Source organism: Xenopus laevis, chromosome 5L, assembly GCF_017654675.1.
Source record: "Xenopus laevis strain J_2021 chromosome 5L, Xenopus_laevis_v10.1, whole genome shotgun sequence".
Lineage (NCBI taxonomy): Eukaryota > Metazoa > Chordata > Amphibia > Anura > Pipidae > Xenopus > Xenopus laevis.
Window position 1 is genome coordinate 77,533,730 of NC_054379.1, and position 22,821 is coordinate 77,556,550.

Below are 22,821 nucleotides of genomic sequence, written 5' to 3' on the forward strand. Positions count from 1 at the left end.
TGGCTAATTTTTGCCCCAGTTTCACAAAAACATGCCTGGCGAATTTATTCGCCCATTACTATCCAGCACTCAAAAATTTACATTGTTTGAGTCTCCAGAAATTGATAAAAACATCTGCAAGTTCAAACTACTAGAATTTGATTGCATGACTGATGATACCACAGGGTTCCAGCCTGTGTCCCCCAGACAGTTATTGATCTCTGAAAGTATTTTGCCAGTATTTTTGGGTATTGACTTTAATCTCACGTTTGTAGAGACTTGGCTGCCCGAAACTGTCTGGTATCTGTAAAAGAATACAACAATCTTTCCAGAATAGTGAAGATTGGAGACTTTGGACTTGCGAGAGATATTTATAAATGTGATTATTATCGGAAAAATGGAGAGGGACTTCTGCCTGTTCGATGGATGGCACCAGAAAGTTTAATTGATGGCATATTCACCTGCCGTTCTGATGTATGGTAAGTTTAAGTAACAAATATTAAATCTAATATTTATTACACAAGGAATGAATCACACTAAATATGAGTGTTTCACTGTAACATTAGTTTCATAGATAATTTGCATAAAAAGACTGTCCATGTCCAACCTTTCCTCCATGGTGCACCATTTTAGTAACACACAACTTTAGTAACACACACACACACACACACACTAAACACTAAACACACAACACACACACACACACTATAAATTGGAGACCTAGAGCAACATCAACATTAGATAATAAATACATAAGGGTCACTACACTATGAAAGAGAAGACGGACTGCACTATTCGACAGCAATGTAAAGAAGATTTTGGGAAGCAGGGCTAAATGGTCATGTTTGAAAACCTTGGAAAACCTCTATTGATGCAACAAAACAGGATTAACCACTTGTCGTGGGCTAAGAAACAAAAGAACTGGACTTATGCAGAATGGAAAAGGATATTGTGAACTGATTTCTTCCAAGTTTGAAATGCCATAAGTTTTTTTATGCCACTGAGTGGGTAAGAGAATAGATTCTCAGTGTTTAACAGTTAAGCATGGAGGAGGTAGTCTTATTGTTTGGATGTGTTTTGCTGGTTTGAGGAGCTCGATAGAGGGAATGGATGTCTGACCTACCACAGTATTCTTTAGAGCCATGCCATACATTTTGGTATGATACTTATTGGGCAGCCCTTTGTGATAAAATATATGAAACTTGGGCCCCGAGGCACATTTACCAAGGGTCAAATTTCAAATTCATGTGAGTTTTTTAAAACTCCCATCAATTCTAAATTCGACCAATTTAAATATATGAATAAAATCAAAATTTTTAAACTGGGACGAATTGAAACGACCAGAAAACTCAGAAAAAAACTTGAATGTCAGGTAGGCTGCAAAAATCTCCAAATTGATCCCTCTCCCATTGACTTAAATTGCAATTCGGCAGGTTTTAGGTGGCAAATAGTCGAATATGAATTCTTAAAGACCCAGAGTATGTTAAATCTCGAAAATCTAATTCAAATTTTTTTTAAAATACTGTAATTTGGATAACTCACTAGTCTAATTTGACAGTTTTGACCATAAAAAAAAATTCAAAAATTCAAATTTAAATACAAATTTTCAATTTGACCCTTGCTAAATCTGCCTCCAAGTTTTAAAAAATATTTAATTGGTAGTGTATACACATATGCACAAAAACACATATTGTATGTATTTCTTTAAAGGAGAACTCAAAAATTTAATTTGGCTAAAAATGTCATATTTTATATATGCACCAGCATAAAGTTTCAGCTTCTCAATAGCAGCAATAATCCAGAATTTCAAACCTGTCACAAGGGGTCACAATCTTGGAAAGTGTCTGCAACACTCACATGCTCAGTGGGCTCTGAGCAGCTGTTGAGAAGCTCAGATAAGTTTGTCGCAAATTATCAAGCAGAAAATGAGGTTTTCCTGTAAAATGATGCTACAGAGTAGATTATTAAATTCTCATGCTCATTGCGCTGGTTTCTGTGCTTTCATATAGTAATTATCTGTATTAATTACTAATCAACTCTATATTACAACATTCGTATTCTATGTCTACTATATATTTTGAGTTGGCCCCCAAGCTCAGTAAGTGACAGCAGCACAGAGCATGTGCAGTGAATCAGTAGAAAAGAAGATGGGGAGCCACTGGGGCATCTTTTATGGCACAGATCTTTATTGCTAAATGACTGTGGTTGCCTTGGGCTGGTACAGAAGCCCAAAAACATAATGTACAATATTTCTAGCCATCTTCTTTAGTAGAGTTTAGTTCCCCTTTAGTATAGAGGGATGGCCTCATGGCCCTCTATTTTTTTCTTCATGAAGAAAAATCTGCTGCTATCTGCTATAATGTTATATTCTACTGTGCTCTCAAAAGTTCTTCTTATTCAGCAAAAACAAACTCAAGTTCAATTCCATTTACCAGTTTAATTGTATATCTATGCACTCATTCTAGCTCATAATTTCCTGCAGACTGGCACCCAAAACCTACTGAATATTGAAGTAGAGGTCTTACCAGGGATATACTGTAGAAGGAGGCATTATTATGTTTTCATCCCTTGTGCCAATACATATTTTTTAATACAAGCAACTACTTTAGTAGCCTGTTATCCACAGTACTCAAAGCCTACTAAATTAAGCAGGTACCCCAAATTTTAATTAAGTGTAGAACTAGCCTTCATGTAATTTTGACCCATGTGAATAACATTGCATTTATAAACACAGAACCTCATTTGCCAGATTGTAGCCTAGGCTTCCAAGTTATTCAAATTGCTGAAAGTGAAAACATCCTGCATGAAAGCTATTGTTTTGGACAGTTTAGTATTATCACCAAACATGTACAATGTCCAGCTGAAGGTTATTTATCAACAATTTTAAAGGTCAAAGGATCAAGTACAGAACTTTGTGGTTCTTCTCTAATAACACTGGTTCAACCAGAAAATATTCTGTGTCACTACTCATTCACTTTATCCAATTCTCTATCCAAATACAAAAATCCATTTATTTAAAGAGGAAAGTCCAATATGCAGAGGTAAGCGTATTATTAAACGAAGTCAAGCATTTTGCAAATCCTTCTCTGGTGGGTGGGGCTGATAAGTAACTCCCAATAAGAAGAGAGTGAGGAATAATTGAATTCCGAATTGTGTTTTAGAAATCTGATCATTGGTAAAAATACAGTCTGGTAATTTTTGGATCACTGTGTATGCATATTTTAGTTATACGGTATAATGAAAGTCTAAAGCCCCTAACAATACAGTCTTAAATCAAAAGGATGCCAGTGTATAAAGGTAAAACTAGTAACTATAACTATTGGGAACATAGCAAGGTAAAGTGTATTAGAGAATAATTATAAAATAGTAAAACAGTATCATTATCCCTCCCATACAGTCTAATCATGTTCTATATGTATATTTCAAGGTCTTTTGGAATTGTCCTTTGGGAAGTCTTTACTATGGGGCAACAGCCATACCCTGGGTTTTCAAATTCGGAGGTTTTGCACCATGTACGATCAGGACAACGAATGGACTCCCCAGTGAATTGTCCTGATGATGTGTGAGTACAATTTCATCTCAAGAGAATAAAGTAACATTGTATGGTTTACAAATGTTTACTTTGCCAAATCAAAAAGATATGCTAACAAAAGCTACATGTATAAACTGCATCCCAGACAATAGCCATCTTGCTGTCTGGCTGTCCATTTAATTGCCCAAATTCATTATTAGCAATCCTTTATTAAATGTGGCAAAAAGCTTTTAAAATATTTACCATACTTCAGAGCTAAAGCTTCTTCAGCTTTTCACAGATGGCATTAAAGGAGAACTAACCCCCCAATAAGAAAAGTCCCTACTTACTATCCTAGATAGTCCCCCCACCCTGCTTCCCCTGTATAGTTCATTACCCCTGAAAGTGTCCAGAATACATTGCTCACGTATAGGCAGAGTAAGCACAGTGGAGCTCATGGGCATCATCTTCCAGAGCTTCGGTCTTCTTTGGGTCCTCTTCCTTCCCTTCGGCAATTCATGGCACTTTAGGTGCTTGCACAGCTGCTATGAACTGGAAGACTGATCCAACTGCGCATGCACCAATGTGACGCTACCTTACAGATGAAGACCAAAGATCTGGAAGATGGCGTCCATGAGCTCTGCTGCTCTTCTTTTGTACTGATACGTGAGCAATGTATTCGGGACACTTTAAGGGGTAATGAGCTATGTGGGGGGGGAAAATATTTTCTTATTGGGGGGGTTTAGTTCTCCTTTAAGCCAAATCTTTTGTGGAAGATTTGGTAACAGCCAAATCCAAAACATGTGAATATAATACAATACAGGGACCTAACTATAGAGGAAACAGACCATGTGGCTGCAAGGGGATCCAAGAGGGATAGGGGCCCCTTATACAGTTTTGATAAATATTGGTAAAACAAATCAACTGCTACACATGGGACCTGAAAAATAGTTTGCCATGGGTCCCAGTAAATATCTAGTTAAGCCACTGATACAATAGGTTGCTACCAGTAACTCTACTGATACACACATACACTTACATTATACTTAGCATATTAGGACCGAACAGTTGATTTATTTTAACAAATTAATTTATTATATTGTCAAGTTATCCAATGGAATATAGTGGTATCCCTGCTTGCCATGCTGTTAATTTAGATGAACTATGTTACTTCTCTGGGTGCATGTTTAAAAATCGAATAATCTTCCTGCTGAACTCGTCCATCTTTCTATAATGTATCTCAGGATCTAAACATGGTATTCTAAAGCATGAGTAATATCAAAATATTACTATTTTGAGGCCTCTTTGTCCAGACACTTTTTTGAATAGAGCTACTCCTGAAGTCCTGAAGTTACAAACTCAGGTTCTCTCTGAGCTAATCTTCTTGCAAACAGTAAAGAAGCCTCCACTGATATTCTAGTCAACAATTTATTTTGTGCTCATGCATGGACTGGTGTTCTGCTAGTTTGGCTGTCTGACAATATCATTCAATAGCAATTACTTTTTAGTATTTTTGTATAAAGAATGACAGAGCTCAAAACCCCAGTAATGGGTCTATAATTGCAGAAGCTCACACTGCATTTGCATATTGATATCAAGTCAACCAATAATTGTCGATGATATATCTGGAATTTGCCCTACAGGACTTTTAATTAGGAGTCCTTAGATAGGCAAATGTTTTATTTATTACCTCTCAGCACATATATTGCATTCAGTTGCATCAAATTGGTTAGAAAAGCCATCTTCACATAGGTTTAGGAGTGCAAATGACACACTATAAATACAATATGTATTTAATAATAATACAATAATGAATACAATATTAAGTAAAATGTACTCTCTCTCTCTTGGCTAGTTGACAGCCCTTTTATAATAAATCCACTAAGGACGTCAATTCTTTGTTCAATATGACCCATATCTCTTCCTACTATAAACACTGGCAACCCATGAAGGAAAAATGAAAACAAATGCAGAGAGTTTAAAACACCTAAGTTGCCACAAATGCTTAAATCCTATAAGAGCTATCTACTTAAGTAATTGAAATTCTTTGATGTGATTGACCTGCCATTCAGCACCTGTATGCAGTTTCTGTCAATAAAGTAAATTGGTTGTTGCCATTACGCTAAGTTATTAATGGAAGTGCTGCATTCCTTGCATTCTTTCTGCCCCTCAAACTAAACTGTGGAGAAATGGCGATTAATTGTTCCTGTCAACTTCATATTAGCTGGCTTCCACTTTTTGCCATATTTATATAGCCAGCCAGTAAAATAAATCTGTACCATTACAGGTTTATTTCTTTAATACGTTTGTCCCTCAATTTCCATATGACAGCCTACAATGCAACTGATTGGCCTAAATTAGCTACAAGCATACAAAAGTGAGGGGAATGACCCTTTGCACATTGCCTGGTCCCCTGCCACATAATAATTTAGCATCTGTGTAAATGCATATCTTAAAAACAGGAGGTTTTATTTACAAAGCTATGATATATATCTTACCGTGTATGTATATATTATTATATGATATAACTGGCAAGCCATCACACCATGTCAAGGCAAACCCAGTTGGTGATCCCAACTGTCCACAGCCAGTCTATCCTTTATAGGCTGGCACCTCCCTGCATGGACGCATCCAAAGGAAAAGTTTTTACTGACCTGGGCATTGGTTACAGGCTTGGTTCTTCCCCACCATTAGCTTTCACAGGCTTAATCCTGACCCGTTTGTGACTTTTAAATAGACAAAGACTACCCAGACCAAGGCCCGTTTTTAAAGGCATAAAGCAACCATTAAATGACAGGCGAGGGGTGCTACAACCACATACAAGTCTCGCCATTCTTTCTGCAAAATAACTCTTCTAAACTACAGGGGACCAGGGAATGTGCATTGGTCAATTCCCTGTTTCCTTTGCTCAAAGTGAGAAGAGAAGTACTTAAAGATTTTTACTTTGCTTAGGAGTGCTCTCACAACAACCCTTTTTGTGCATTTCTCTACTTTAGCAAAGTTATTCTACAGGAAGAACAGTCAACTTCCATGTGGTTGTAGCACCCCCACAAGTGTCCCTTTAATACCTTATAATCCAGCATATTGTGGCTCTCTGTATTGTTGGGTGAAACAAAGGGGTCTGCCTTGTGCTTGTACAGGACAACCTGACCTGCCATTCCTAGCTCTAATTTATATCACCAAAATTACACTTAATATTTCCTTAGAGATATATAACTCCAAGCACTGGATTACATTCTTATCCCTCCTTGAAGTAAACATTAGTGGTTTCTGCATGCAGTGGGGTAGCATTGGTGCAGGGCCATCGACTACACTCAATGGATATTTGGCAACAGCCTGTAAAGATGACAAGTAATAACTGTGAAGGGATTCCTCTGAAAATAATCTGGTATTAAGAAAGTGGTGGTAGCTGGGTACATAGTTGTTTGGAGCTAATATTGATAGGTAACAGACAAATTCTGCATTGGGGTCCAAAAGCCTTTAGATATGCCTCTATTTATAGGTGATGTTGAATCTGCAGGGTGTATTTGTGTATAAGAACGTGTTAACTGAGAAAAGATGCAATTTACATTTTTTACACCAGAATTTTTTTGCCGTCTGAATGTGTCATCTTGATTTCAATTGATTTTATCATTCCAGTGTTTGGGATTCTTGCAAATTAAATAACATGTAAGGATAACAAGAAGGGCATTTATTTTATACTCTATATAATACATGCACCTATATAAATATGCCTCTAAATAAACTACCAGTTTTTCTGAAAATCTGGTGCCACTACTAGTATCTTATGTTTTCCATGCAGTGGCCTGTAGAGGGCATTATAGTAACACTCTAACATTGACAGCTATTCTGTTTATAAAGAATAAAGTACTTACTATTGTACCTCCACTGACTTGTATATTAATATATATATATATATATTATGTATGTATATATATATATATATATATATATATATATATATATATATATATATATATATACATACATACATACATACATACATACTATGTATATATATATATATATATGACCACCTGAAGAAGGCTCGAGTACAGGAGCCGAAACGTTGCAATAAATTTTTTATTTTTTTGCACTTCATAAGTCCTGTGTGTGCGGTTTTTTTCTTTGCTCTATGTATGATTGACTATAACCTGCACCCGGGCAATTGCCTAATGGATTGAGAGTGCTCCAGCTGCTAGAATGTATATATATATATACTATGTGTATATATATATACTATGCCTTTAGCGCCCGCATATGCTAAACATTAAATGTCCACTTCCGGTTGCTGTGTCAAAGTTGAATTGTAATGGAAAGCTGTAACAACATGCACTCCGGTTCTTTTCTTTCAAATTTATTCAGCATAATTCATGCATATTAAAACCATCAACTTTTCGGTCCACGTTATGTGCCCTGTAACGATCACATAAAGATCACATAACACAAACTGGGGTCATTTAATTGATTTCCTGTATGCTTTAGGATTTTTTGAAGAAACCCGCACAGTCACAAGAAGAACATGCAAATTACTTACTAAATTACTTACTATTTGAATTTAGGACACTAGCTCTGCAAGAGTGTATTTTGTTGAATTGCCACTTAACACAGTGTTTCATTTCATCATACAAACCCTGTAAATCCCTGCAGCAGTGCAGGATTTAAGTTCCTACCAGTCAATGTGATTGCTAAACATATCGTCATAACAAGCCAAATAGCAGCCCCAGGGACCATCCAATCATTTCTCACTTGCAACTACGGCACTATGAAAAGAATTGACAATTACAATATAAAGATCTTAAATGCTCTTCAAGGAAGGAATATACAAGCCACTAGGAACTGTCTACTGAAAAGTCAACTCAATTACTTCTCCTTTCCAACTGGGTCTATGGGATGCTAAAGGTAAAGCACAGGGTAAGCAGGCATTTACCATTGCTTATTATAGGGAATATGCACATTGTACCATTGCCATTAGATTATAAACAATCAATTCAGGTTTCCACAACACAAACAATATTTCTTAGTGCTTAATATTAACATTTACATACCCAAATTCGGCATTGGAAAAAAAGATTGCTTGTTATATACTGCAGTTGACCCCAGTGCATGTGTATGTGCTAATATTTCTTACTGTGGAAACAGATATTCTTTTGCCAGAAAAATACAGCATGTCAAAGTAGGAAATAAAAAGAAAATTGCTATGTGCAATTAAATGTCACAACAGCCTAATGAAGAATATTACATTGTGAAATATATAGCTGTATTTTGTTTTTTATTACATCCCCACCAAAACATTTTCTTTATATATGAGTTTGTGTAATAATAACAACAAAAATTACCATCATCAAACAAAAGCCATTTTTATTGAATATATTAGCTGGTTTGGGCATAGAACTACGCTAAATACTACAAAGAAAAATCACATACTACATTTGTGTGGGGTTTCCTAATATTTAAATTAGGTCATACTGAACATGGAACCCAGCTTTAGGTTTGCAACCTGGTCAAATTCCAGCACTTTTTGAAGTATTTGACCTACTCCTTAGTATTCAGCAGATTTCTTTAAAACTAGCTGTGGGCACAGCAATATGGTGAATGTTTGTGAAGAAGTGCTGCATTGCAGATAGAAAAAATAAAGAGGATTGTAACAGTTTTCTAGACGCATTATTTGAAATGCATGACCTAATTTCTGTTTTCACTTCAGTTTTTGTTAAATCACCTTCTCATGTGCTGGCAGCTTGGGATGTTGGGAAATTTTGGCCAACAGCCTTCACCCGGTAACACGTTGTCTATCGTTTGTGTTAGAACAAAAACTTTGATTCAACAAACTTAGTATATTGCCTTTCCTTTTATACAGTCCACAAAGCTAGAGCTAGTTTGTTCTGTAACTCTATTTTTTCTCCTTGACAGATCTTCTGTCCATCTCATATATCACATGCATTCCCAAACCACCCAATTTTACTATGACCTTGTCACTAAACATAGTGTCAGATACCTTTGTAACACTTAGGAATACCACACTTACTGACAGCTTCCTAGAGATATTTCTCTACCATACCTTCATTAAACCTTATTATGTATCTACAGCATGAAAAGATGATCCAAGTTTGTTAGTCTGATCCTATGCTGGGGTTATGTTCTGAGTATTACATGTAGCTTTCTGAGCAAAATATATGGAGCAATACTGTGGTTTGTACATTCCTATACAGTAGCTAGAAAAACATTGGAACTCTTCAGATTCTTTGTTATTTATATGACAGTTATGAGTAGTAATCCAATAAAATATTTTCTAAATGAATAACTACATGTTTTGATTTAGATTGTGTTCTTTGTGACAGGTGCTCCTCTTGCAGTAACACCTTCTCCACAGTGCAGCAATAATATTGTTTTACTTGCCTTACTAACTCTCATATTGTCTCATTCGTCCGATCTGTAGGGATATGGGTATACAGATATGTGAGATGCACACAGACAGGTTTTGGTACTGTTCAGGTTAAAGAGCACTTGATTAAAATCATAAACTTTCACAGGGTGAGTATTTAGTGCTTTTCTCCTGTTGTACTCAAAGCAAGGCAACCATTATAGGGCACTATGTATGCTGGGACACCAGGATGTTAAATGACATATCATGGGTCACAATAACAGGGTATTGACAAATCCAGGGTCACATAATAGGGTATTGAACCAGGGTCTCTAGCATGGGATCCTACACTAAAGGCTACTCACTTAACCTCTAGGACAATTCCTTCTCCTCAAGGACCCTTAAGCTACCTACACACACTAGGGAAGCCCCAAATTCATAATTTTTGGATTCACTCGAATATTGAATCTTCCACAAAACACTACAAGTTGCATTTAGTTGCACAGAGCCGTAAAGTTACAGTACTTTACTTCCCAAAGGCATATTCAGTTCAGACTATTTCAGTTTATTAAGTACCTACTCCACCTAAAGGTTATCCCTACTGAAAACAATGTAACCATGCTGTTTTTTTTCAGTAGTGTAGACTTATGATGGAATTAGCGAATTAGAGCAGTGACTGACAGCACCAGCTCATTGGTTGCAGTCGGGAAAAAAAATGCTAGGTTGAGGAACTCAAAACGAAGTAAATAAATTTACTGTATAATAAAAATGGTAAGAAAAAATATTAAACTTATTTGTGGAACAGGTTTATTAAAAATCTACTACCGTTTAATGTACTTTTATAATAGTGACAATTCTTTAAATGAATGAAAGGCCCATTACAGGTACAAAGTATTTCTAAGGGCAGTGCCCAATGGGGAAATTTGTGGGTAACAAATCTCCCAAAAATGCGTCTTTATTGGAAATAACTGAAATCGATGGCGGTAAAACCAACGAATCGCTTTGTTCTTCCGAAGTCACCCAGAGTTGCCTCGGGAGATTTGTTGCCCATAGTCGTGCATTTTTATTGCAGGCAACAACTGTATGGGAAGATTATGGATGCCTGGTATCACCCACATTACCCCAAGCCAGAAACAACTTAAAGACTGTTGCCATAGCAATAAAAACACCCCTGTTGCTACGCTATCTTCAGCCATTAGATGGGGCTGCATTACTGTTGTACTATCTACACTATGTATAAAGGATCTTTGCAGGTTATCCCCATACAAGGAAATAATACATTTTGCTGGTATTAAGCAGGGAGTTGCAACCTGTTGCCCTCCAGCTCTTGAACTTGTGCTTGAGAACAGCTTGACTCCACGAAGGCTAGACATGCCTTAGCAACTATAGTTTAACATATATTCTAAGCATTGAACCTCTTTTCATTAGTAGATGCTATATCTGAAAGGGCAATTTCAGTGGCATGCTCACCATGCCCATAGTCTGTGCAGCTGCATTTTGTGTCTTATGTATGGTTAAGTATAGGTTTGTGTAAGGTTAAGTATAGGTTTCCCTTGTTCCTTTCATTCATCGGGGCTCCTGCCTTGCATGCAAATTAAGCCAGGGCATACCAGTAGAAGTCCATATCTGGCACCAGTGACATACCTCCAATAGGAAGTTACACCTATATGGTACTGAGAAGAGGGATTTGCACCTGTTTTTTGCACTTTGCACCTTGTCCCCCACCATTTTAAAGTATGTATACACACACAGAATGTGACAATAGGTGCAGTGCACAATACCACCATCATATTTTAATTACATTATTAGGCTTTAAAGAGTCATCATGATTATTATATGATACATACTGCAGGGCCTGTGCCACAGCAATAACAATATAAAAAAAAATATATAAAAAACAAAATTACAGTTCATTACAAACAAGGGTCACACGATATAACAGGATTAAAAGACAATATCGCAATGTGGTGTTTTACATATTCCCATGTGATTTATTAAACCTTACTCAAAATAATTGCGTGCCAAGGTAAGATTTAAGGCAAAAAAATATACCTGTTCCATCATCTGTCTTGTGTATGCAAGGTTGGTGCTTGGTTACTGCAATGTGAGTCTGAAAAGGATTGGCATACCACAGGCACATAATAATTAGAATTTGTCCCTGGTAACTATTTATCAGCACCTTATGGAGCAATCTTGCAGAAAGCTGGCTATCTATAACTAAAAATAATATACCGTATATAATAATGGGGATTGTCAAATGTATATAACAAAATAGGGAATATCTTACTTAAACAACAAGCTTTTTATCAGCCAGTAAGGTGAGCTCTAATTCTTCCTGCCTCTTGAAGACCAAAAGCTAAAAGCCTCCATTATCCGCAACATTTGGAACAGGAAAGCACTGAAAGCGTATTACTGCAACTGTAATGAGCCAGAACAAAAATAGCTTTTTCACAGAGCTCTTTGTAACTAAATGTAAACAAAAACAGACAAAACTAACTGCACTCTAATTTGTAAAACTGTGTATAGCCATCTCATCTGCATGTAATACATACAGGTATGGAAAGCCGTTATTCAGAAATCTCTGAATTATGGAAAGGCTGTCTCCCATTAGCTCCATGTTATCCAAATAATCCAAATTTTTAAAAATGATTTCCTTTTTCAATTAAATAATGAAACAGTACCTTGTACTTGATCGAAATTAAGATATAAATAATCCCTATTGGAAGCAAAACTAGCCTATTGCGTTTATTTAATGTTTAAATGATTTTCTAGTAGAGTTAAGGTACAAAGATCCAAATTACAGAAAGAGCCATTATCTGAAAACCCTCAGGTCCTGAGCATTCTGGATAACTGGTCCCATACTGTTTCATAAATAAATAAATTGTAATTCTGTGTACAACTGTAACAGAAATTAGATCTGGAATTTGGCACATCAGATACCATCAGTGTGATGTATTATAGTCTACCTACTGTATAACTTCAGCATTGCATTGTTCCATGTAGAGCAATGGATCTTAGATGTTAGAAAATAAGGCAGGGCTCTATTGAAGTGATTGGAAAAGGTTGCCAATGACTGGTGCAAATTTGGTACTTAAGCACTGATGCTCAGCAGGAATCAATGTAAATAAGTCTTTCTGAAAACATGGGTTTTTAAGAAGTCTCAAATTGCTGAAACTTTTACAAAAAGTCTGATTGAGGCATTAGATAATGTGATCATCTAGTTCACAATCATTTTAATGGGAATGTTGGAAAGTGGCATTTACACATTTACAGTATGTCAGAAATGGCAATTTGCTATCTTACCCCTATTTAATAAGAAGCACAGGATAACCCAGGTGATGTAACAAATAGCAACCAATATAATGCCTGCTTTTAAACAGGCAAATAGTAACCACTGATTGGTTGTTTTTGATAACTAGACCTGTAACAAAATGTCCTGTGTCAAAGCAATAGATTAATAAATATATGGAAAATAAATAACATGATTTCAATGTTTCCTTTATGCACTCCTGTAAGAACTCGAGAGAAACGAAAAGTTCAAAACAGTATGAACAAACACAAATGAAAAAGTATCTTTAGAATTAAGACAAACAAAATTATGGTTTCGAGGGGGGCCACGGGGTTGCCCGATGGACCACTGCACTCCCTAAATAAGGGAGAAGGGCTTTATATAAACAAAATTAGTAAAATATATTATATAAAAGGCAGGTTTGAATGACTACAATTCACAGAAAATTGGGCTAGAAGCAATATCTGCATTACCAGTTTCTGGCACAGAGGAGATGTGAATCTAAAGTTTACCCCCAGCACTATATCCTGTTGGGGTGAACACTGTGAAGATACAGTACCATCAATACAATGGAAATGACCAAGAATAAAATTGATCTAAACCAACAAAGTAGGAGACGCAAACCTTCACTGCCATCAGTTTCTAATTGCTGTAAGCCCTGTATGTAAAGGCAGGAGTCCGGAACCTTTTTTTGCCTGGGGACCAAAGAAGAGTCAAATTTTTTTGCAAGGGGTGAGGGGGATCGGAAAGGGTTGGGTGCGCCGGCATCCAATTTGGCGTGCCTGTGTTCAATTCAGCGTTCCGTGTTAATTGTTCGTGGCCCACTTCAGGGCTGTCCACAGCCCATGGTTAGGGACACCTGATGTAAGGTACCCTATTGTGTTTATACAACTGAAATTGCATTTGTTTCTCATATAACATCAGCAACAGTAATAACATTTCTGTCTACAGTCTTCAGCAGAGAAGGTAATCCAAAGGAGTTAATATCAGACAACAGACCACAGTTTGTCTCATATGAGTTTGAATCCTTTCTGAGAGAGAGGAATATTGTGCATAGGAAATCTTTAGTGTATTACCCACAAGCAAATGGAGAGCGATTCAACAGAAGTCTGAAAGAAGCACTACAGACGGCAAATGTTACTGGGAGTTCCTACATAACTACAGAGCAACGTGCCATGAAACAACAAAATCATCTCCTGCTGAATTATTACATGGCAGACAGATGTGCACTAAGTTACATGTTGCAGACAACTTCCACAAAATACTGTGCCTACAAAATCATCTACTGCTGACATTGTGAAACGTCAACAAGCCAAATGCAAGGCTTATACTGACAGAAAACGTGGTGCAAGAGAAGTAAACTTTCAGCCTGGATCTTTAGTCAGAATTAAGAAACCAGGAATACTGAAACAAGGACAATCTAAATTTACTACACCACTTGAAGTGAGACGCCAGCGAGGACCATACACATATGAACTGTCTGATGGACGCATATGGAATGCAAGTCGTCTTGCTCCTGTTAGATATGACTTTGGAGAAACTCCATTTGATGAAGGACATTTTCCTACTCCTGATCTCAACTGCAATAGGCCTGAAGAAAGTGAACCTTTAAGGCGTACTGAGAGAATCAGAAAACTACCTGCATGGACCAAGGACTTTGTGATGTGAAGAATGTATAGTATTGTTTTAAAATGCATACTGTTTAATTGTTGCTGTTTATTATAGTTGTCCAAATGCTTTCCTACTATAGGGGGAATATGTGGTGTTTATACAAATGGCCTGTAGATGTCACTGTGCTCATACTTATACTGTGCATGATACTGTGCATACTTCCTGGTAGCTTGACAGTGAAAGTTACTGTTGTATAATGGCTGCATGAGTCTCTGCTAATAAAGCACTGTTATACTCTACTCATCCTCGGTTACCCAAAACATAACACCTATTTTTGGCCTAAAATTTTGTGGCGTATTGTGTGATTAAAAAGTTTTTCAAAGTAGTGCATAGACAAACATTGCCCATAGACATGTCATAGTTTCGAACATGATATAGCAGAGCTGAAGCTTGGAAATTTGCAAAGGGATACTTCAAATATGACGAAGGTAACATCTAAATGCATAAGGACACATAAGTTTATGATAAGAGGAGTGCCTTTTTAAGGCTGAGCCCAGACATACCCCAAATTACACCGAGGTACATTTAATAGAAAATGTGGAGACCCATTTATTAAAGGTAGAATTTTAGTGGTATTAGAGAGTTTTGAAGCCACGATTAAATTCTATTTCTATAAAACTACAAATGAAAGTTATGAAAGTATTCGAATATAAAAAGCACAAAAAAAAAAAAAAAAGCTGAATGATCCAAAAAAAAAATCTCTATATCCCGGACAATTTCTAGTGAAAAAAAAATCCAGAAACCTATAAAAATCTGAATGGTAAAAATAGGTCCAATAGGATCAGTGCAGCTCCATTTGACTTCTATGGGACCTCTGCTTTTACTCTGAAGTTTTTGGTTTTTGTACTTGTAAATTCCTAGGCATGAATCAAATTATTTTATAAGCACATGGGATGGAATAATGTTTTTGTTCCCTGGCATTTGCTGCTCACCAGAGCAAGCTACTCTTAATAGTATCATGTCAAGCAACACTAGCCTGCTTGACACTTGCCTTAATGTTAAATACTATATCATGGTAGAATGTCTCAGTGTCTGAGAGACTGCGTATCAGAGAACAGCTGATATTGAAAACAATAGTCCCTTTGCCATTAGTTTAATTTTCTAATGCTTCTAATGTAAACTTGACCCAGTTTCATTTAAATTGGAAATAATCAATACTTCTAGCATGCCAAGAATTAAACTGAGCCGTTAACATTACTGAAGCACATAATGTTTATGCCACAATAAGAATCTTCAGTGTTCTAATTTAAAACTACAGACATGTATAGTGATAAATATTTTTTCACTTATTTTTTTTTCTTATGTGAGCACTCTTAGGTAACTCAATGTTAGTTTAAGTGTCTGTGATATCGTGCACCCAAAGTTTCCTAATTTTTTAATATGCCACATGCCTACAAAATGTTATGTTGTGCAAGCGTAGGAATGCAATTAAAGTTGCAAAGTCTAGAAGTGTATTATAACCTCTCAGATGGTTGTTTTGAAGCTGTGATCTGTAAATGCTACTTTCCTGAAAAGCATGCAGCATAATTACTGTATGGGGCAGATTGACTAAAGGGCAAAGTGGCTAACGCTAGTGTCAATTCGCTAGCGAAAGAGACAGACGCTAGCGGTCATTCACACTCAATCGCCAGGAGACTTTTCACTCTGTTGAATGGACGTTAAATGCAGATTTTACTGAGCATCACCTCTTTCGCCAGCTCAGACCAGGCGAAGTGCAATGGAGTCATAGATCTTCCTCTTTTGTCACTTACATCATATTCTGCGAGTAGAAAATGCATCAAAGTTCAAAAAACGCTGGCGTATTTTCTTTGTTTCAGAGTGATAGCCTGCAATAGTCCTAATTTTTTTTATATTTTGTGTAACTGGTTTCCCCCATACATTTTCTAACATATGGAAAATTAAATATACAGTGGGCTCATGTGTAGGGCATTATAACAACTCTATTGTCTTTATAAATGTTACCTGGACTTTTGATTCATAAAGTTGTTGTTGTATCATCACTGATTTAGTAATGCTGTCTTTTTTTTAAATAACCATAGGTGGGACCTAATTAAAAAATGCTGGGCCCAGGATCCCTGGAAGAGACCGGCTTTCTCATATCTTCAGAAACAGCTTGAAAAGCTAAAAAGTTACTCTTTGAGATGCACTCAAAACACGGACAAAAGAATGGATTTAGAAGGTGTAGTCAATTCAGCCTTTGAAGGTGTGTGATCTCCTTGCCAACAATGACTGTCCTATAACATTGGTATAATATAACATTACATTAAAATTAAAATGTTAAGTTGGCTTTCTGGGCTATGACTAGTTGCCATGACATCTATAAAATGCCAGAATGGCTTTCATGAACCTTCATCATACAACATATACTCCCAGATCCAGTGGCATAACTAGATGTTATTGGGCCTACAGCAAATTAATTTTAGGACCCCCAAATATGGGGGTTGTCATGTTTTACCAATACATATTAAAATGGCTCATTAATTAGGGCTTTACTGGTCCCCTCCTGGGCCTCCCTGCTGCCTCAGGATCTGCTTCCTCTTTATTTACGCCCCTGGCCTGATCTATTTCTATGGAGGGATAAAGTCCTGAGAAAGGAGTGCTGTGTCTAGGCATAGCATGTTTACAGGGCTAAATAATAACAAAATACTGGAAAATACCATCTGTGGCAAAAAGCTACTAAATATTGGGGGTTCTGCATCCGGAAACACACCATGCATATAAAAGTGTAATTTAAATCATATATCATGATCAGTCAGACTGCTGAAATAGTAACACAGACACACACACTGAATAAAAATACTACAGTGACTTCATGCAAGTTCATTTAGGCAAACATCAGCACATCAACACCAAATGCTTACACAGGAAACAGATCTAAACTTAGGCAAGCGGTGCGGCAAATGTCTGGGACATAAATACCAAGGTTTAATTGGAAGCTCTTTTAATATTTAGCCACCTTACAAGCATATTGTTACCACTGAGCAATGGGGGCTGGTCGTTTTAAAGTAGTTGGTCATTCAGAGGGATTATTTTGCATCATAAATATAGATATAGCAGATAGCAAATGGTGGTTAAACTCCCTCTATAAAACTCTCAATTTGGCACCCAGCTCTTCAGTGATTGCTGTATACAGTGGTGTAACTACACTACAGCAGGTGGGGGGATGATTTAATAGAGATGTGCCTCTCCTCCTCACCCTCCCACCCAGTTTTTACCTGCACCCTTCGACCTCCATATTTATTCATTTTTTCTTTACTTTATTTTGCAGTTGGATCAGGATGTAAAATCTGTAGTGCTAATTTTACATTCTCAGCAAACATCAGAAGGGAAAATGTTTAGTGCCTGACAAAGTATGCAAAATATATTTAAAGGGGGATGTCACCTTTAATTAAACTGTTAGTATGTTATAGAATGGCTAATTCTTTTTTTGATTAATTTGCCTTATTTTTCTGACTCTTTCTAACTTTCAAATGGGGGTCACTGACCCCATTTAAAAGACAAATGCTCTGCAAGGCTACACATTGTTATTGCTACTTTTTATTACTCATCTTTCTATTCAGACCCTCTCCTATTCATATTTCAGTCTCTTATTCAAATCAATGCTTGGTTGGTAGGGAAATTTGGACGATAACAACCAAACTACTAGAGAGCTGCAGAATTAAAATCTAAACTTAAAAACCACAAAAAAAATACCAACTGCAAGTTGTCTCAGAATAGCACTCGCTACATCATACTACAGGCTAATTTAAAGTTGAACAACCCATTTAATGCTCCAACTCAAAGAACAGGAATAAAATAAGAACAGAGTAAATTCGGCTCTTCTAGCGCAGAGAGAGCAGTTAGGCTCTCTGTGCTAGTGTACTGGCCCTCTCTGCCACCCTTGTGGACCCCCCTGGACCCCCTCAGGCGCAAAAAGGTAAGTGCACGGGGGAGGGGGGGGGCGTCAGCAACTGCTGCTGCCTCAGGTGGCGGAGGGGCCACACCCTTGGTGCCATTTTGGAGAGGGTTTAAATAGGTATGTTTGTTATGCACAACTTTCTAGTCCTGAAGATGGCTCAAGTGAGGAGCCAAAACGTTGAATAAATATTTTTTCACTTTTTTTCAAGACCTGATTGGTGCGGTCTTTTCATTGTGGTATATATATCAGGTAGATTGTAATACTCCAATAAAAGCCTTTTTCACAATACCCGTGAGTGCTCTTAACTATATCTTTATATATATATATATATATATATATATATATTGGACATTATTTGGAGGGTTTGACCTTGATGGGCCGATTTTTTTAACCCAAATTAACTATGTAACTTTCTTTTTGTGGTGTTATTTCAGATGGAGAGGCAACGTTGAAGTCTGATGGGAGTTCTGCCTCATTAATTCTCACTGAAACAAAGAATGCACAAGGTCTTAATTACGTGATGGTTACAACATAGGAATGTAAACTGGTACAAAAAATCAGTAGGAAAATGTTATTTCTCACAAAAAGAAGATGCATTTTTAAACATACTGTAGAGGCCTATTTATCAAAATTTGAATATTCATATTTTTAAAGAGCATGAATGTGTGCTTATGTGTTGAAACAACTGAATATAAAAAGCAAGAAGAAAAAAATGTGGAACAAATTGGAATAAGAATATGAAAACCTCAAAATCTTCTTTTTCAAAAAAATGTTTGTGTGATTACAAACAAAAAAAACTCCTGAAAACCTTAAAACCTTAAAGCAAAGAAAGATACTACAGTTTGCAAAGGACAGCTCCTATTGACTTCTACATGACGTCAGTTTTTAGATATAGAAGTTTTGTATGTAATTTTTTGTGGTTTTTGCACTGAATTTTTCATGTTAAAAATACAATTTTAAGTACTAAAAATTTGAAATTTGATTCAGGGATTGAAAAAAATAAGAATGATGTTAGTAAATCAAAATATCAATTAATATATATATAAAATTTCCTTTGTTTAATATTTTTTTACCCATGGAAGTGCTGTCCATTTATAACCCTGTGGAACAAAAACGAAAAGGAGCTTGGTTTTACAAAAGTTTTATATAAATGACTTTTATACAAATATAAAAATAAGATTGTAAATGAATTTATAGCTAAAATGATTTAAGGAATGGAAAGACGTATATTCTGAAGCTAATATAATATTTGATATTTGGATCCTGCTAATTTATATAAGTGAAAACTGCCTGGCTTTTGTTTAATTTTGTCTTGGTGAGCGCAAAATGAACTTGAATTGTTATATTTTCATGTGAGTAACATTGTTACTGTTATAGTTTACTGTAAATAATATTTCATCTGTATAAAGGGTCTTGTCTGCACTGTATGCGTTGAGATTTTTATTTTATAAATAAAAGAATGTGAGTCTTACCTTAATTTAGATCACCGCACCTTAACTCTACTAAAAACATTTAAACATTGAGGAAGCCACAGAAATGCTTACCATCAAGTGTAAGACACTAGTGGGGGAAAGTAATAGGTTTTGTTATTGCTAAAACCATTTGTAAAGACGTTTGGAAATGTTATCAACCATGTTTGCATCCTTTTTGACTGATTACTGACCTCAATGACTTCCTCACAAAGTTTGCGACCAAATGGCTTTTGCGAGCATTTGCAGTGTACATTATGTAATATAATTTGTACAGCTTATTTTGCATCAAAATATTTAACCAACCCCCATAGCAGGTGTTAACACTAACCTTTGCTACAGGGCCAGGCCAAGCCGGGCAGTCACCCCAGGCAATCCGGCCGGCCCATCGCCCCCTCTGCAGCCTGCATGGAGATGAGAGCGCGTACATGCGTGCATGTACCAGCAAGATCACCCCCCACCACCGCTCGTATGTGCACAAACAAGTGCAGCCAGCCGGACTTTTGCAGACCAGACTGGGGTAGCAGCAGTGAAAGGTACGTGCCTGGCACCCCTTAGGTTTTGTGCCCTAGGCACGTGCCTTTTCTGCCTACCCCTAGTTCTGGCCCTGCTTTGCTTAGTGATGTAGTATTTGCCAGTGAATGTTTTTACATTGCGAGCAGCACTAAACGTTTGTAAAAACACCATTTTAAACTTAACTTCAGATTTTTAATTACATTCGCCCTTAGGGGTCATTTAAAATGCAAAATCCAAAGAAAAGCTTTTGCTCTCCCTAGTGCTTTGTACTACTTGCACTGTCTGTAGTAAGATCTCTACTATGTTATTATTACAGAGAAAAAGGAAATCAATCTAAAAAATTGTTTGCTAAGTTAGGACATTAAGAAAATTTCTGTGGCATTTTTGTGTTTCTGAGCTTTTTGAGATAATAGATCCCATACCTATCCTTTTGGGATATTATTATAAATGAATTACATTTTTTTATTTAATTAATACCATACTTTAAAGTCATGTGCAATTCCTCTTGGGTTTATTTTAGATGTTGTGAAAATGTGCAATATGAAATTTAAAATTAAATGAAGGGGAAAGCTATCTTTATATAACTTAGTATGTTATAAATGGACCTACTCTAAGCATCATGTCTGCATTGTTTATTTTGTATGTTTCTTTATGTATTCCATAAACTAGTAATGTTTCGAAGTAGTGGGGAATAAGACTGGCTGGGCCCTGACTGGCACTGAGTACATGGTCTGCACACGTTACCAAAAAGAGAACAATAAACTTTGGCTTAAGGTGCAAAACTTGTCAGGCTAGAAGACCTGTCAAATTATATATATTAGTTGGAAGTACAGAGGTACTTAACATAAGTGATGCCAGGAATACATCTAGATGAAAATGTGTACGTAAGATCTACAAGTATGCCAACAGCTCTTGGTGCTAAGTTGCAGCTCCAAATGTCATTATTATAATTCACCACCATAAGGTACACTGCTACATGACGCTCTTAGCTGGGCATTACCCAAAGCATAAATTACTAAAACAACTAGACATGAATATTATTTTAGTAATACAATTGCCTAATACTGGTACTGCTGCAAAATATTGCTTTATGGACACATATACTGAAAGTAAGCTGCATTCATGATTCTCTAGTGCCTTGTACATTTCTTTATTCCCCCAGCATCTACTGTAAGTCTGATATCTCTCTGTGGGCAATGTACAGGCAGGGCTGCCACCTGTCTGGTTTTAAACTGGACAGTCTGATTTTATACAGTTCAAAACCGCCTATGCAATTTCAAAAGTCTGAAAACCAGACACACACAGGCTAATCATAGGCTAACTCATCATAACCCTGCCTCCTGACTTAAGAGCTCTAAACTGCATCCTCCAATCCCCCACAAAAAACCACCACCAGTTTCCTATGCCAAACAATTATGGAGGTCTTATAAAAAGAGTAGCATTTGTAGCATCCATTATCTAGAACAGGCCTCTACAACTGGCGGTCCATGAACCCCTGATTTTGCCTTCCTAGAGATTTTAATGGTCCTTAGTATGCCCAAACTCTTTATAGGCCAATAAAAGAAATGCAAAGAATAATATTTTTTATTTTTGCCCAAAAAGTAGAATTTAACTTGTCAGCATGAGGGCTGATTATTAACAGCATTCACATCCAATATGTCTTCATATCTGTCTGTGTATCTGACTGTGTATCAGATCAGTGTTAAATTAAAAACTGGGTAAATAGATAGGATGTGCAAAATAGATTCAATCTATAAAGGCTGCAGTGACTGGATGTGTAAAATAATAGCCAGAACACTACTTCCTGCTTTTCAGCTCTCTAACTCAGTCAGCAACTATAAGGGGGGGCCACATGGGACATAACTGTTCAGTGTGAGTTTGCAATTGATCCTAGGCATGCAGCTCAGATTCAGAAGTAAACAGTTAAGATCCATGTGCCCCCCCCTCAAGTTACTGATTGGTTACTGCCTGGTAATCAATCGAGTGGAGACCAAGAGAGCTGAAAAGCAGGAAGTAGTGTTCTGGCTATTATGTTAGACATACACTCACTCCAGCCTTTATACTTTACATTTTTGGCTAACTAACTATATTGAAAACATTTTTATATTGCACAATCTATCTATTTAC

General features: G+C 36.6%; 1 protein-coding gene across 1 annotated transcript in view; it reads left to right on the forward strand.

Moving 5' to 3' along the window:
- Nucleotides 1-19,638, forward strand: part of LOC108716156 (proto-oncogene tyrosine-protein kinase ROS-like) — an 88,373-nt gene extending 68,735 nt beyond the window's left edge. The window contains exons 38-41 of the mRNA XM_041562973.1: nucleotides 255-458; nucleotides 3,407-3,541; nucleotides 16,851-17,014; nucleotides 19,144-19,638. Of these exons, the coding sequence (XP_041418907.1) occupies nucleotides 255-458; nucleotides 3,407-3,541; nucleotides 16,851-17,014; nucleotides 19,144-19,244 (604 nt within the window). The 3' untranslated portion in view covers nucleotides 19,245-19,638. The remainder of the gene's footprint in view (nucleotides 1-254; nucleotides 459-3,406; nucleotides 3,542-16,850; nucleotides 17,015-19,143) is intronic.
- Nucleotides 19,639-22,821: the final 3,183 nt, after the last annotated feature.